Here is a 13,580-nt window from a genome sequence, read left to right on the forward strand (position 1 = left end):
TAATTGGATCTACAGCTTTTCTTGGGGAAGCAAGAACACTTCTGCTTATTTTATACAAAACACATGCAACACCTTAACATTTCCAGTAGGATTTGTATATTCCATTTATATCAGAGGTTAACATGTGAACTTCTCATTCTTTATGTTCCTTTCACTACTACCAGAGATAGCAGTAAGTTTAATATCAATTACGCATTTCACACATGCTTGATACAAAAGTATGAGAAAGATGCAGAATTGCACTTCGGCTATACTGGATACATCTAACTACCCATGTAAATATACAGGCTAGAAGAACATCTCAATTTATATCATATAGAAAGAAAAAGGGACATTATCATTAAAATGGCTGCACAAAAATGTCCAGCTGAAGGAGAAATACAGAGTCATGTCTTGTTAATGTAATTTCCAGTATTGCTTAGCCTCATTAAGCACTCCCAACAACTTGACGGGCTATAAAGAAGTAAAAACACTCGATCAAATAAATTTCAAATCACAAACAGTTCACCTTCCTATCACCGATCCCAATTAGTGGAGATACATATGCATCCAGTTCAACAGAAACTCATTTTAAAGGAAGATAAAAATATCTGGGGTCTTATACTTTGATATTGGCACATACTTGTGTGTAGAAGACTCAGGTACATTTGTAATCACTTGTACAATCTGAACAATAAGTACAAGTGAACAATTGCATGGAAAATTAAGGATAAGGGAGAGAGAGTAAATCAGGAGCTGTCTGCTAGAAATAATAAAATTGTTTGGGAAGTGCATGATTCAAAAAGCTTTTAGAGTCTTTCTAAATAAGTACTAAGTATTCTTTGTGGGTGAACAGTAATACTTTAGTACTCATTGCCCATTCAAATATATTTTAAGGCTTTTTTTTTTTTTTTTTTTTACTGGTAGAAATAGCTACTGTTCAGATATCCCTGTAGTGGACTGGGCTTGGCTACACACTACTAACTTCACAACAGGCACTCTTCCAAAACCAGAAGGGAGAAAAGAGGGTGACGCCACATCTCCCAGCTAACAACAGTTTATGGGATTAATTTTATTTTATTTAAACACTACAAATTGCAAGACTGTGTGGTACTGCAGTGATACAGGCAATGACTGTTCCTGATACAGATAAACCTGGAACATTTCGAGTCCTAGTTTGTACTTCCAGCTGGAGATATTCTGAATCAGGAAACTGTGGGGAGAAAAATTAGTAGAGGGACATCAAACAGAAGGAAAAAAAATTGCCTTCCCACACAATTGCTAGCATTAATATATTTTAGGAGCATGATCTAGGCCACCTTCCTGCAGGAGGAAGTTTTTGCAAAGAAGTGGAGGTCAAGCCTAGAGTGACATGGTTCACTGAATGACCGAATAGAGGTTTACATATTTCCTTTATGGCTGCTGGCACTGGTTTTGGCCTAGAAGCCTCTAATGAACAAAGAGAGCTCTGATCCCTTCTGGAACCATTCATATGTGATTAAGATCCAACAATACAGCACTTTGATCCACTGGGCTACAGAAGGATTGGATGTTTCCTGAAGGAGTCATTTTGGGTGAAAGGGGAGGAGAAGAAAAGAAGACAGAAGTTTTCCTGATCAGGTCAATCTCAGTGAGACTGCACTCTTCTCACATCCAATGAGAATTGTACTATCTTGAGGGATTTGAAGCTTTGGAAAGATGACAGATGACTGAGGTACTGAAAAGAGGAGTGGACTATGGTAACAGTATCTCCAGTACAAAGAATACATTTATCATTCTGAAAATGATGTTGAGATCCATTTTCAAGAGAAGAAAACTGAGTCAGCTATTCCAAATCATATTGCAACAAGCAAGGACATAAAAATGGACGTTCATTAAAGCAAGTTGAATAGCATCTTTTGCAGATATGTTCAAACAGGTTGCAGTACCATAGTTACAAATACACACTTCCTCACTCCAGTATAGCGAAAACAGCAGGAGAGGTAAGGGTAGGTCTAAAAAAAAATCTCAGAAAATGAACACCTGGGTCCTTGTAAGTAATCTTTCTATCTTGACACCAATATACTTCATATAACACAAGAGAATTAAGGGCCTGTTTGAAGTTAGAAGAGCATGTACATGACACACCGTTTGGAGGAGTATTTACTTTTTTCAACAGACGTAAGTATTAAGCACAGGTGATGGATTCAGATCCACAGGAATGAACAGAGGCTGGAATGTCTAGACTACCAGGAAAGCATAACACAGGTGTGACAACTCTGCCCGACTATCACATTCCAATATTTTCAGTATAAACTAAGTAACTTCCATCATCTCTTGATATAAAAGCAGAAGAGGGAAAACATATTTGGCTTTGTCTACTACAAATGTCTACTCTTAACAATTTATTTTGGAAACTAACTCTCCTTTTCATATTTGGTTTGGATGCTTCCAAGTCCACCTGGGGATGCCTCAAGCTCACTGGCTATCCAGTACAACAGTTAATTTCAGAAAACACTTTAAATTCTCTGTCAATGGTTTAGCCAGGTTGGTCATATTTGAATGTTTTTTACATGTCTGTCCTACCTGACAGCAGGTAACTTTCTGCACAGGCGAAAAGCTTTGTATTTGTCATACAGACTTTAATATCTTGAATTCATTGTCAATGTGCATATACTATGATTCCTCACATCTAAATGAAGCAAAACATGCTGTTTTTCCTCAGATGATTTGAAAACCATCAGCAACGTAGAACCATGCTGACAGCCGACTACTAACAGCAGAAAAGTCAGGGTGAAAGCAAACAGAATCAACAAGGTGGCAAACTGAAAACTAAAATCCATTGTCACTGTTTACAATAAAAGGGTATTTGCTGCTAACCTTGTACTATAAAAGAGATTACAACCCACCGTAAGCTACTCAATTTCATAGAGTTCTAATATCAGTTGTACATTAAAAAAATCCTGAACTACTGTGTTTCCGTATACAAGTAAGGCAATTAAAACATATCTACTCCTGAAGGCAGGACCACAGTTAAAAAGATATGGAACAAGCATTTTGCACGAGTGTGTTAATTCAGTGTTGGCAAGGAGGTTTCCACTAATTCTAAAAAACACGGTTCAAAGGAGAAAGACGAGACTTGCTTTGGAAAACTAACCTACAGCTTTATGCTTAAGCTGCTTCCCTAAGTACTGCTTCCAATTACAGTAATTATGGGGGTAAATAACTGTTTCAAAACAACATAGACTATCTCTGTCCCTGAGCAACCTTCACAGAGCAGATGATTTACAGCACAACAATATCAGAATTATCTACTAAACTTCAGTGGTAATAGCATGATAGCATGCATTCTGAAATGCCACTGCTTCATTTTTTATTTTTATTTTTTACCATAGTCATAACAGCTTTTCACCATTATATGATTAAATTGTGGTTTTGCTGATGGTTAGAGGTTAGTCAGATTTTTATTACTTCCAACAATCACTTCATCAGCATAATCCTGATACCACCATGTAGAAAAAGAATTTAAAATTAATACATTTGAAAACAAAGCAAAAAGCATAAGAAATTCATCATATACCTACCTGTATTAGGAATATGCTGAATTTCTGGTTAGCAAACAGTCTGTTTATCAAAATAAAATCAATCTCAAATTGATCATTTAATTTTCATCAACTGATCAAAAAATTATTAGAGCAAATTTGCTATTAAAAATCCATGTAATAGAGACAATTTATCAAATTCATTAGGCCAGCACAAATAGAATGTTTTTTGAAACTATAGAACCGTAGACAAGAAATTGGTCCCTCTGGACCAACTAGCAGTGGGTTGTTCTCTACAACTGATTTCCAAGTTAACAGATGGGAAAGATTCTGGACAGCAGTGCTCTCCCATGACGTTTAGGACACTGCAGTTCATTAAGTACTCTATGTTACTACTGCTAAGGGCAGAGTATTACCTGGCAGACCCAACCAACCTTCTCAGTGGACTCAGGTGCTGAGGTGATCAGACAAACCTCCGCTTTTATTGACTTCATTCAAAATTAACAATGAAGGCATAGATCGTAACGGCAGGTTAGCAGTTAGGCCAGCTGATAATTACTGTCAACCTGCAACAGGAACCAGGCACCCGAGTGGAGCCTGTGCTTCTGAAACTCATACTTTAGTCATGTATATCTCAGATGCTTGACAGAGCGCTAGTGTGACTGTGCATCTGCATCTTTAGGAGTGCTCCATTTTTCAGACTTGTCTGCAGTGCAAAAGCACCCCACATGTAATGATGTGACAATTAATTTTGAAATAATGCTGCTATATTCTGGCTTTTTGAAAGTCTGATTTGTTCTGTCCTAGTGACCAAGAGACCAATTTTTCAACATTAGCTTTCAAAGAACAAAAAAAAAAATGCACAGAGATGTTGTTGCTACATATGATAATTAAATAGCATGCAGACAATTGCTGTCTTGCATCTGTACAGTTATGCCCAGTTTCTTGATCAGGTTTTCCCAGAAAGCCTTGTTGCTTCCCTCCTGATTTAAGTTCAAAGTCAAAGATAAAGGATCACCTGCTTTACTGTGACTGTCCAGCTGGAGTAAAGGGGGCAATTTTATTTTATTTTTTTTAACATTCGCTGTCTATAAGCTTAGTCAGCTTCATTTGCTATGCAGACTTTACTGCACCAGTAGACTCATCCACATGGCTCTTGGAGAAAGGTGAACACTGCAGGACTAAGCCATCACAACTCATGGTGCCTGGAGAACCAGTTGCATATATCAAAAAGAAGTCAGATATGGATAGATGAAATGTAAGGAAAAAGGGCTAAGGGGACTACACAGTTGTGTTTTTATTTGTCTTTTAATTTTTCTCTTCACCTAATTCAGAAGAAAATAACATGGTAAACAAAAAAAAATCTGAAAAAAATAAAGTCTCTAAAATAGAGACCACAGGTGGCACGAACAGGAGAAAAAAACAGTGAAGGACAAAGGCAATGAGCAGTAAAAATAAATAAATAAATAAATAAATAAATGCTCCATTAGGAACATACCAAGATAGACAGAAAGACACAGAACTTAAAAGTAGAAAGAGTTTCAATCATTATTAGTTTTGTTTTTACTGCTAGTTGCAAAAGGTTGATAGCAGGTGCTGTTGTATCTGAAGCTTCCCTTAGAGCTACTTTTGCATCTCTGCTGCTTCCTAGTCATTTCAGAAGTCACCTGAAAGGTCTCATTCCCTAAAGCCTGTTTTGAGACACAAGCCAGACCTGCAAAAAAAAATATTTTTTGCAAATTGTACCAAGGTGTTAAAATAATACCATACTATTATTTCAGATCCACCTTAGCCTAAAAAAGGCTTTAAAGTGAGCAGAGACATTATTCATGCTAGATCAAGAATGCTGCTACCAATTGCAAATCACTATATTATTCATGCTACTTCAATAATACCACTACCAATTGCAAATCAACATCATGACAGACCTTGAAAACATGGCTAATAAAACCATATGGCAACATTTACCATTGTCATACCTAATTACAGGATCTAATATTCAGCCAACAGCATATCTATAATCATATACCATAATCAAAAAGAAGGTAAAACATTCAAGGCATGGCTTCACTGACATTAAATTTCAGATCTTGGAATTTCTTTCTTTCTTTCTTTCTTTTTTTTTTTTTTTAAACAAACAAACAAACAAAAACATAAGCAGAAAGCACTATGAGTTCAGCAAAATTGGTTTATTTGCTGCTACATTGCTTCCTTTGGTATTTAAGGGCCTATCTTCCTTTCATATTTCAGACTGCACTTAAGCAGGCATAAATCATCTCAGGAATGATACAAATTATGATAGAGACACAAGAACATTCTCAAACAGAACTGTTGGATTCTACAAGGCTTTTGAAAGAATCCCATTTGACATTAGAGAGAACAGTGAAAGAAACATCATATATCCGTATGAACTAAAAAGTATTTTCCCAGTTTCACAGAAGGAAAACTGAAGTTTAAGATTAACATCTTCAAATTGGCAAGTTGCTTCACCAAGTGTTTGATTGTCAGCTGTGAGCAGTCCCACTCAGGTGAGTGCATACTTCTGACTGCAATGCATTTTTTCCAGTTCTTCCCTCCCATCCTCATTCCAAGCCTTTTGAAATAAGCTAGGCAATGGCTAGCCATAAGAGAAACAAAACTTCTTTTTAGGAACTGACACCAGCTCAGACTTGTTCTTGTTTTCTGAGTCTGTGCCTTGGAGAAGTTCAGGAAACTTGTCATTTCTACACAGAAATAATCTCCTCCATAAAGAACCTAAAATAGATTCAGTTATGAATTGACTCTGGCAGCACCTGTATCTGCCACATCTTGTGACACCAGAAAAGGAATGAGATAGCTGAGTTGGTAAGGACCTGTGACTATTTCTTGGCTTTCTTTATGCCTTTTTTTGGGAAAATATCGGGAATTATAAGGGCTTATCATCTAGCTATTCAGTAAATTCCTTGTAAAGGAGTGAATACATCCAGACTCAGTTAACTTGCCAAGTTAGACTGACAAGGGAGGTAACAACAGAAAAAGGATGTAGAAGGCTGGCTTGTTCCTAAGACAAACATAACCTGTCTCTCTTTAGATCAAATAGTGGGAAGCATTAAATTACAATAATTTGGAATTATGGAAATTTAGAATTTTTGACTCTTTTCCCCGATATATATTGAATTATATCAGTTATAAACAAAATACTCCTTCTTATCTATGTCTCTCAACTTCTTCACACCTCTGTGACATACGGAGTGATAATTTTCTTTTCTCTTCCAGATCAGATTGAATATGGAAATTTCAAGGGAGTTAAAATAGAGTAAGACCAAATTTATACAAATGATGTTTTGTTGGCAAATATATTTCTTATTCTCATGGGTAAGTTTAATATAAAGAACTGCAATGTGGTGAACAAATTTTGTCCTATTACCCCACATTTACAGCTGTGTTAGGAGTCACATTGCTATTTATTTGCCACACCAATAGCTATTCAAAGCATAGCTGAAACTTCTCCTTGGCACAGGGCCAGGAAGACAAGATACTAAAACCTATTAACAGTGCATCATGACTGTGAATTAAAGAATCCTGTGGAACCATAAACTGTCTACAAAGAAAATGAGAAAAATAATAAAATTTGATCAGAGGGTTAATATATTTTTATTAGTGCCTGGCAGCAGACTAGTAATAGACCATTTAAATGTGTACAACAATATAACTGACTCGTGTCAGATGCATAGCGGTGAAAAAGTCTGCAGACAGTCAAGTATTTATAGCTAATAAAAAAAAAAAAAAAAAAAAAAAGAACCTGACTAGACTTAACATAGTTTTTCTCTGTACTTCCCAAGTTGATATTCTCTGAAATCTGGAGATTCTCTAAAGGAATCAAAACATTGCAGAATGCTTCCAGGCTATCAATGACAATAATTAAATAGCAAACGCTACTGGGAAACTGGAATTCTCACTTTTAAGTCCCAAACTATCTACAAAGCTCAAAACGCAACCCCCGACCCTCCCCAGACTCTGTCTAAACAAGGTAAAAATAGCTGTTCCTTGCATAGAAATTTGCCCTGTCCACGAGATGAATGCTGTAAGTGAGAGCTATGACTCTGTAAGCTATGTCAGTGGCTGCGAAAAGTAATACTTCTAAGTATGTCTGGACCATTAGTCAAGAATATTATAGCAAGTTTCAGGAATAAAATTACTACTTTTTTCATAACATGTTATAAAATGAGTATAGAGTATCTTGTAAGTTTTATACTTCCTCAAACACTTCAGTACTGAGAAGTCAGATTTTATGGATGTAGAAAATCTTGTATTTAAATACGGGAAAAAATCAAGGATGTTTTAGGTCCAGGCTCTTTTTCTGGCTTTCCCATTTACCTTTTGTGATATTAAAAAGCTAATATTAATTCATTTTAGCTATTAATGCATTTGAGAAGCTCGTAGACAAAGAGTTTATGAAAATAGCTGAAAATTCTCCAAATAAATACAAACAGAATGTCAGAACATTCGTTGAGTATTGGAAACATTGACACTAAGTTTTTGTTGTCCACCTCCCCCACCAAAGTGGTCTTACTGTTTACTTGTTAAGATATTTATATATACTTATACAGAATTTAAAGATAGAAAGGCAAAAAATCAAAGAAAAATGAGAAAATAAACATGGCCTGTTCACCCCTCTTCATCCCTTTCCTCTCCCCCTCAACCAAGTGCCTGTCCTGTGCTTACCTTGCTCTGATCTTTCAAATCCACGCAACTGGACAAGAACCATCTGCTGCAGCACTGCAGCCCACAAGAACAGGAATAGCATGGAGAACCATAGCATCACTTAGCCCACAGGCTGTTTTTTCACGACTGCTGAAAACGTGTCCAAGAGCCAGGTCATACTGCCTTCCATCTCCCACAGAACAGATTGTGGTGACTCAGGATCCTTATGGGTCAAAAGAAGTCAGCCGGGCCAACCTGCTTCTTTCATACACAGAATCAATGCACCCATCTTCAGGCCACTCTGCAAATCCTACTTTCAAAGCATTTAAGTATGTTCTGATAGGCAGCTATGAAAAACAAATGCTTTTTAGCAGCCCAAAATGAAACTTTGGGATGTTCAATGAAAACAGATGTTAATTCAGTTTAACTATGGACAACTGGGAAAGAGTAATGTTTTCTATTAATGTTTCTTTAAATGATGCTTCATCAAGCTACACTAAACAAACCAGTCGTATCACATAAACATATTTTCTTTGCATTTCTTGAGTACTTCTTAAAACAAATATATTTCCAAAACCTGGAGTTCTAGCACCTTGCTGTGCTAAAGCATTGATTATTTAGCAAGTTGATCAAGTAATTCTAGGTCAGAAAAGCATCCACATATTTATGTTGACCTCACAAGCAGATAATAAGAATGATACAGATAACAGGAGTGGTAACTGCTAGACAACATCTTTAAATAATAAAAATGAATAGACTCCAAAGCAGAAGAACTTAAATGAAATTACAACGTATGCTTCCTTTTTGTTTCCTACTTACTATGTAGTAGAAATTATTGACAACTAGCAAAAGAATATTGCAAAAAAGATGCCTATATACTGAACTTCCCTTATGCTCTCCTCATCCTCTACCTAAATACACACATAAAGACAACACTGAAATCAACCGAACAGTAAAAAAAGCCTAACAACTCCCCAAATATTTTCAAAACCATTTTCTTGAAAAAGAGCTAGGTACCAGCTGAAGTTGACAGAGATACTTTGCTATTGATATTTTACACAGAAGGAACTTAGATATGAAATATTCACATAGAAAGACAGCTGTAAGAAGCGAGTAAAATAACTGTGCCTTTCTCTTTGGTGTTCTTTATGTTCTATAACTTAAGAGGTTCACCACAGCCTCCATCTGCTACTGTTCTAACCATGGGAGTATCGAAAATGCATCCAGAGCATCTGATATAAAGCAATACCATGAACATGTAAGTAGTCTCACAAACATGGTTTATTTTTGCAATTAAAAATATGACCAACAGTTGCATTAAAACTTTAATTGTATTACAGTTCATATATTAAGACAAGTTGGAGATCCATGCATTGAAGTACAGGAGCATAAAAATGTTTTGTTGCTCTACTTTCAAAACTATTTTAAAAGCCAGTAAGAAATTTTGGAACACCAGAGCAAGGCAGCAACAACCAAATTTATTTCAATAAAACATCACTGATGTTAACTGTAGAATCAGAAAAAGAAGGCTAGAAAAACAAACAAACAAACAAACAAGGGCACTATTTCCCTGAGAGTTAGCAAAGTCTGCTAAATGACTGAAGGAAAGTGACCAGTTGCATCAAGGAAAAACAATAAGAGTCTGGGAAGACACTGTACAACTCCATAGCAAATGACAAATTACTTTAGCGGTGCTTTTTAACTCTTAAACGGGATTCCAGCATTGCCAAACACAGAAGTACTTACAGAAACTCTGAAAGTTGCTGGCTGTTAGTCAGTCTTTTGCTGTTGACAGGTGTTTCCTTAAAAGCAATACCATAAAGCTGATCTGTAAACTAAAAAAAACAAGATGAAGACTTGAAGCATTGCTAGCTGACCTGAACATGAGGTCAGGAAATATGGGAAAAACTCTTTGTCTGGTACAGTGGAGGTCATATCTCAGAGAACAAAGTTCTTGCTCCGATGTAGAGGATTGTTTTTCCTTTAACACTGCAAGGTACCTGGCTGTCGAACTACAGCAGTCTTCCTATTTCAAAGGTAAAAATGCTTTGGTGCTAACGGTGACAGAAGTTTAATAACTGCATTTACAAATGAGATAAACAGCACAGGTCACAAAGTGAGAAACTTTCAGGTAATGGGCGCCAAGCAAGACATTAGTGTTACTAATCTGTTGGCTGCAACCAGTGGCTATTCCTGTTTCTCCTGCTAGGGATAAGGGTCCTTGTCCACCCTAGGACTACTGAGGAACACAGGAAGGAAGAGTACAACACAGCCAGCAGAATGAAACTGGACAGCGACTGTGGTGCCCAAGCAACTATTTCCGCATATTGGCCTTCCATGACTTTCTGCAGTCACATAACTCAAGCTCAGAGGAGTTTATTTTCTCTTTTGAAGGCCCGAAGTAAAAACTCCAAAAAAAGAGTACTGAGTCTCTTTCACTCTTCTTCACTTGTTCTTTTTCTCTTTTTCACATCAGCTACCATAAGTTGCTGTAAAAATGAAGGAAGAGTTTTTCACAGACTGCGTCCTCCCTTTCTCCCTCTGAGAGCAGCTGCAAGTTCCACTGCAACCATTCATTCAGGAAGCTCTGCCGGGTTAGGCTTGCTTACAAACTCCTTGTGCAATGACAAAATGGCTGAGTGCAAGAGCTCCTAGCTGAGGAGGGAGAGCTTTCACATGAAAAGAAAGAAATGTCTACCTGAAAAGACTGGGATTTTCTGATGGGAATATCCCGATGGAAACTCTCCCAAATCTCGTTATGTGAGACTTTTTTTTTTTTTTATTAAGAGTTCAGTTAACTTGTATTTTTTGTTTGTTTGTTTCCTTGTTTGGTTGTTTTTTTTTGGTTTGTTTATTTGTTTTGTATGGAAAAGAAACAGATAAACATACAAAGAAACTATGGAAAGAGTACCACCTGTGAAATGAACAAAGCAACTATCTTAAAAAACTGTGCTACAGACATGAAAGCCAAAATTTCATACTTATGCCGAGCTCCAGACATTAATTGTCTGATTTGTCGAAGTTGTTAGCATTTTATAGCACTTTCCAGATTCAAACAAAGTGCCTATATGGAGTCTTTGATTGGCAACATTTAACATGAAAAAGTTCTCTCCAGTTGGGTATCAAGAAAAGAGAACTGGAAAAACACAGAATAAAGAACCACAAAAGCAAAACAAAACATCAGATTTCACAGATTTATTAAGCATTAAACAAAGATTCTACAGCAAAACACTCAAATAGAGAAGCATTAGTTCACTTTAACCATATTCTTTGTGCTCTGCCTCACACATCCTTGCTTCTCCTTCCTCCAAAGATCTTACATTTCCCATTACACCAAGGAGCATCAGCAAAGACCAGGATTAAATAAAACACTATGTAAAATTCCCACATTCAGTATGACTTCTAAGCACATACTGAATTTCAAGTATTTAAACAGTCCTATAGAAGAGTTCAGTTGGAAAAGTCCTATAAAAATCATCAAGTCTGACCTCCTGACCACTTCAGGGCTATCTAGAAGTTAAAGCATATTGGTGCCCCTTGAACACTGACAGGCACGGGGCATCAGCCACCTCTCTTGGAAGCCTGTTCCAGTGTTTGACCACCCTCACAGTAAAGAAATTTTTCATAATATCCAGTCTGCACCTCTCCTGGTGTAGCTTTGTGCCATTCTGTAGCATCCTGCCATCAGTTCCCAGGGAGCAGAGACCAGCACCTCCCTCTCCACCTCCCCTCCTCAGGAAGTCGCAGCGAGCAATGAGGCTGTTACTGAGCTTCCTCTTCTCCATACTGGACAACCCAAGTGTCCTCAGCCTCTCCTCACAGGACATGCCTTCCAGCCCTGTTAACGCGTTTGTTGCCCTCCCCTGGATGCTTTCAAGGACCCTGTCATCCTCACTATATTGTGGAGCCCAGAGCTGCACACCATATTCAAAGTGAGGCCACGCCAGCACCAAATACACTGGGAGGATCACCTCTTCTGACCGGCGGGCTATACTGTGGTTAACGAACCCCAAAATGCAATTTGCCCCCCTTGTCTGCCAGGGCATACTGCTGGCTCACATGGAGCCTGCTGTTGACCAGTACCTGCGGATCCCTTTCCGCTGAGCTGCTCCCCAGCCACTTGTCTCCCACATTGTGCCTGTGTCCGGCATTCAGGGTATCTATGTCCCTCTACAATGGATCTCTCATCCCTCCAGAGAGCCAACAGCACTTCCTAGTTTAGTACCATCACCAAAACTGATGATGATGTATTCAGTTGCTGCATCCAGATTATCGATAAAAATGAACAGGACTGGCCCTAGAATTGAGCCTGGGCAACACTGACAGTGATGGGCCACCAACCAGATGTAGCCCCACTCACTACAACTCTTTGAGCTCTGCTGTTGAACCAGTTTATCACCCAGCATAGAGTAAACCTGCTTATCTCATGGTTGTCCAGAAGAATGCTGTGAGGGACAGTATCAAAGGCCTTACTAAAACTCAGAAGGATTACGTCCACCACCTTCCCTTCATCCACCAAGAGGGTGACCTTATCACAGAAGGAGATCAAATTACTAACTATTGAGTGTTTAAAAACACGTTGAAGAGCTTTACGGAACAGAGGTAGGACCATTATCATTTATGGGACCATTATCATTTCTAAAAAGAGCTTTATTGTATCAAACTTAAAATGGAAGGAAGAATCATCATCCATTTAAGGCATCTCCTCACAGGACATGCCTTAAGAAATATAAACTGCTGCTTCCTGAAAGAATCCTTATTGAATCTTGCTCTTTTCCCTTATCCCACAAGTATCTGCATGCACTGGCCTCCTGACAGCCCATTTTTTGCCCTCCATGTTTGGTATTAAGTTCCATGAAGAATGTCTTTCACAGACACTGCAGAAGAAGCTGCAGAAGGAAGCTGATATCCTGGAATGTCAAAAGCACAATGTCATGATTGATACATTTCACAAATATGTAATGCCAAAAATTATCAGCAATGAATTTAGGCCAGTTTATTCAAATGAGATCCCTACAGTTAGGTTCCTAAACCAGATCCTTGAGCACTGGCCAGTTTTCAGAGGTGTTGAGAACTTGCAAAGATTAGGGTTTCAGGACTTCAACATCACTGAAACATCACACCATTTGTTAAAGTGCCTAAATATAAATTATGTAACATAACTTTAGGCTAGACCGACAAATGCTTTGTTTTAATATTTTTATGATAATAAAATTCATATGTGAGTACTTTATTCCAATGGAATGGCTAACAGGAGTATCCAAAACGATGCATCGACTTCCCATTTTATAGCAGTACACTGCCCCAACACTGTATCTACCTGAAACCAAATTTCAGTATCTAGAAAGCTACTTTCAAAAGTATTTTGTTGATCTTGGATACAGTTAATTTTCAACA

The 13,580-nt window shown here is 37.7% G+C and overlaps 1 protein-coding gene across 10 annotated transcripts in view; it reads right to left on the bottom strand.

Moving 5' to 3' along the window:
* Positions 1-13,580, bottom strand: part of ARL15 (ADP ribosylation factor like GTPase 15) — a 216,914-nt gene that overhangs the window by 16,515 nt on the left and 186,819 nt on the right. For 8 of the 10 annotated variants that reach the window (XM_066988909.1, XM_066988908.1, XM_066988914.1 and 5 more), the window contains one exon: positions 9,930-10,018. The exons of the other annotated variants lie outside the window; for them this stretch is intronic. In XM_066988909.1, coding sequence (XP_066845010.1) covers positions 9,930-10,018 — 89 coding nt within the window. The remainder of the gene's footprint in view (positions 1-9,929; positions 10,019-13,580) is intronic. 10 annotated transcript variants of the gene reach the window in all.

This window comes from Anser cygnoides, chromosome Z, assembly GCF_040182565.1.
Source record: "Anser cygnoides isolate HZ-2024a breed goose chromosome Z, Taihu_goose_T2T_genome, whole genome shotgun sequence".
Taxonomy (NCBI): domain Eukaryota; kingdom Metazoa; phylum Chordata; class Aves; order Anseriformes; family Anatidae; genus Anser; species Anser cygnoides.